This window comes from Wasmannia auropunctata, unplaced genomic scaffold, assembly GCF_000956235.1.
Source record: "Wasmannia auropunctata unplaced genomic scaffold, wasmannia.A_1.0 LD336076.1, whole genome shotgun sequence".
Lineage (NCBI taxonomy): Eukaryota > Metazoa > Arthropoda > Insecta > Hymenoptera > Formicidae > Wasmannia > Wasmannia auropunctata.
Window position 1 is genome coordinate 5044248 of NW_012026814.1, and position 3947 is coordinate 5048194.

General features: G+C 30.7%; 1 protein-coding gene across 1 annotated transcript; it reads left to right on the forward strand.

The window, feature by feature from the left end:
- Positions 1–927: 927 nt before the first annotated feature.
- Positions 928–3200, forward strand: LOC105449508. Its single transcript, XM_011688765.1, has 3 exons — positions 928–1175; positions 2825–2892; positions 2965–3200. Exons 1-3 carry the CDS (start codon positions 928–930, stop codon positions 3198–3200), a joined length of 552 nt encoding a protein of 183 aa, XP_011687067.1.
- Positions 3201–3947: the final 747 nt, after the last annotated feature.

Here is a 3947-nt window from a genome sequence, read left to right on the forward strand (position 1 = left end):
ACCACGGCTTTAAATTACTTATTTAATTACTTATAAAGTACTTATTAAGTGATTTTTTATTAAGTAATATCAAATATAAAAAAAGTATTTTATTTCAATGACGTTATTTTATTATTTATCGCTAATTAGAAAACAAGAAATGTAATAATAGATTACATATATAGAGTAAAAATGAGATAACACTAAAAATCTATTTTTAAAATTTTTATTATTTTTTATTATCGTTTTTTATTATTTTGCGTGAAAATTATAATAAAAAGTTTTTTTCTATTTCCGAAATTTTATAATATTCATGATTTTTATTTCTGATTTGTTGATTGAAGTTTCAATTTAACATTATGGATAAAATCCGAAAGAAATGGTCAGACGCAGAACTCGAAAAGGCACTTGCTGATGTTCGTTCTGAAAAGTCAGTAAATTATATTGGTAAATCGAGTAGTATCCCTAAATCAACGCTAATAGCAAAATTGAGAGGACATCGACCAATTGGAAAGAGATCAGGCCCTCCTACTGTATTATCTACTGATGAAGAGGCAATAATTGTGCGCTGGATGCTTCATCTCAGTTCACGAGGCTTCCCAGTCACAAAAACATAACTATTTTATAACGTTTCATATTTAATCAAACAATTGAATCGACAAACACCATTTACTGAGGGACAACCAGGGCGTCATTGAAATGAAGCGTTTTTACGTCGGCATCCGGAGATTTCTATTCGCGTAGCTCAACTTGTCTAAAAGTCGAGCGTCAGTGACAGAAAATAATCTGTGCGGTTGGTTCAAAGAGATTGAACAGCATTTAACTAAGAAACAGTTAATAGACATCAATGGCGACCGGATATTTAATTGCGACGAGTCTGCCTTCTATCTTTGTCTGAAAGGAAAACGTGTGTTAGTCAGAAAAGGAGATAAAGCAGTTTATAACTTTATGCAAAATGACGAGAAGGAATGCTTGACAGTCCTATTCATGACAAACGCTACGGGTGCATTGATTCCACCAATGATAGTTTTTCCGTATCAAAGAATTCCTTACAGCGTTTCGCAAAGTGTACCAATTAATTGGAGTATTGGAAAGTCAGAAAATGGATGGATGACAGCCGAAACTTTCTATGAATATATAAGTAACACTTTTGAGCCATGGTTGACAGCACAGAACATCGAGAGGCCGGTTATTCTGTATGTCGACGGACATTCTTCACACATGACGTTACCGATTGCTGAGTTTTGTATGGATCATCAAATAGAACTTATCGCATCTCGAACGCAACACATCTGATTCAGCCGCTTGATGTTGCTTTGTTTCGGACGGTTAAATCGAGCTGGAGAGACTGCGTAAACGATTGGCGAGTACAAAATCAAAGGAATTTACGAAGAGAAGATTTTGGTCCGCTCCTTAAAATCGCTATAAATGCATATAATAATCGCTTAATATAAATAATCGCTTAAATGCATAGAACTTCCAAGGGTGATGAGCAATGGTTTCAGGAAATGTGGTCTTTTCCCGTTTTCACCCGATGCACTTCAATACAGTGAACTGCTGCAGAAGACAAAAATGATACGACCAAAGAAGACTCAGGATCAGGACAAGAACAGAATATTGAAAATCATTTATTGTTTTTTGAGAGTAATATCGATGAAAATTTGTTGAGCACATTCAGACATGCTAATAAAACTGGGGTCTACAATGGCAACGTTGAAGACCTTTTCTTTTTTTGGCAAAAGATTTTGAAATTATCAAGTAATAACTTTTACAATTTTTAATTTTTTAAAATATTTTTAACTTTTTTTATATACATGTATATTTTTTAGGAATGATTACGATTATTCATGAATTTCAAATAAAATTATCATTGATGACACAACGAATTATTGGTCAATGTTTATCCAATCTGATTAGGTTTGACTGGTTCTTCTTTTTTTCAAGAATAAATAAAATTAAATTTCGCAACCCATTAATTTATAAATATAAATATATAAATTATAAATATATATATATATAAATATATATTTTTATAAATATATATATATATATATATATATATAATTCTGTACGTTTTAATTTATTATTGACACACTACTTTTGCATATACAATTAATAAATTGAATTATATTCCGCGTCTGATTTTAATCAATTTGCTTTACTTCAAAAAGTAATATTATTTTATAAAGCAACTTATTTAATCATAAATAAATATCAATTAGGCAGACATAAGCCTATCATAATGCTTTGATTTGATGGGATAAAAATTGAGTCAATGTGTGTTGTCTATCTGATTTGATTTTGAAATGAATTAATTTTTTTAATTCATATCTTAAATTGCTTTTTAAGGAGGCCATTCCAGTATTCCAAATACTAAAGACTCTAATTTTACGGATCAAATTGACATTATTGTCATAAATGACTCAAATCAGAATCTTGATTCCAGCACTAGTCGTGAAACTTGTGCCTTAGAATCTAATTTCAATGTTGCATTCGATCGATTAAATAATTCAATGCAAGATATAAAAAGAGAGAAAAACATTTCGTCACTGAAGAATCCTGAAAACAATTCGACGGACGTCTCAATCTTTCAAGAGCACCCTAGTCTTCAACTTGCAGACTCGATTGATGCCGAAGGAAATGAAGAAGGCTCCAATGATCTTATTGTTAGATCGAATGATTCTCATTGTCAGATCGTAATGAAAAACAATACAGCCCCTGCAAGATCCTCATAAACCAATACTGAGGATACGACAATGAATAAGTAAATGTTATAAAATTTTTAGCATAATTATTATCAATTGTTATACTCAATTGATAAAAAAAAATCGTTCTACTTTTTCAGAGCATCCAATGCTAATGTCAATACCATTAGAAATACACAATCAGTGTCTACTATCGTCAATGACGAAGGTAAATAATATAAGTACATGTTAAGTGATATTTTATTAAAAAGTTAAATATTTAATCTCTATCATTACTCAGATTGTTTGGATGTTCCTTCTGATATCCCAGATGTTTTCAAAAATACTATATTTTGGCCCCGCAAAAATAATTCAGCAAGGAAAAAACGTGATCTAAAAGTCAAAGTGCCTTCAGTGGCCACTTCGTTAGCCTGGCAAGAATATCATCGAACGAAAGAAATGGAAAAAAGTCAACGTCTAATTGCGATCGAAGAGAGGAAAAGAAAACGTCAAAAAACGGCTGAAAAGAAAAAGTAAGAAATAGAGGAGAAGAAAAGGCAAAAAATGTTGCAACAAGCCGAAAAAGCCAGCCAAAAAAGCAATAATAAATCAAGCAAGAAAAGTGGACGTAAGAAATAATATGCATACTATATTTTGTTTACAGCAAATAAAAGATTACTACGAATAAAAGATACTTTCTTATTTTATTTGAGTTCTTTTTATAATTTCTTATTCTATTTGTAAGTACTTATACATAAAACATAAAATATAGCTTTTTATTTTATTTTTAATAACATTTTAATTATTGAGATTATATTTTTCCTCAATTTCAGTCTTTACTTGTAAAACTAAACGTGTATCGAGAAAATTCATCCGCCGTTCACAAAATAGTACGTTATTTGATCTGGTGTACCGGTCACTAACCGGGACAGATGGGTGGTCATTAATAGAGCCAAATTAAAATCAAGCGGTCACTAATGCGTACATTTACATCATCTGCAATTTCTTTTTTATATTTATTAGATTATGTTTAAAACTCCAATAAAACGAGTTTTTCGATACAAAAATAAATAATCTTGAGTTTGGTATAACTATTTTTTTATTTTAATCACTTTAAAATATTTTCCTTTTTTATTAATGTGTGTCATTATTTTAGATGGTCAAAAATAGGGACATTTACCTTACCTTCTCCGGCAAGTTCCACGACTGACGTAGAATTTCTTGAAGAAATCCCCCCTCATCCTCGCTACTATTACTCTTGTGAAGAACATGACTCATTAGAAT

Coding starts and splice junctions, on each gene's coding strand:
- LOC105449508 (XM_011688765.1), top strand. CDS start 928: ATGCAAAATGACGAGAAGGAATGCTTGACAGTCCTATTCATGACAAAC. Junction 1,176..2,824: donor ATCGAGAGGCCGGTTATTCT/GTATGTCGACGG, acceptor CTACTTTTTCAG/AGCATCCAATGCTAATGTCA. Junction 2,893..2,964: donor TACTATCGTCAATGACGAAG/GTAAATAATATA, acceptor ATCATTACTCAG/ATTGTTTGGATGTTCCTTCT.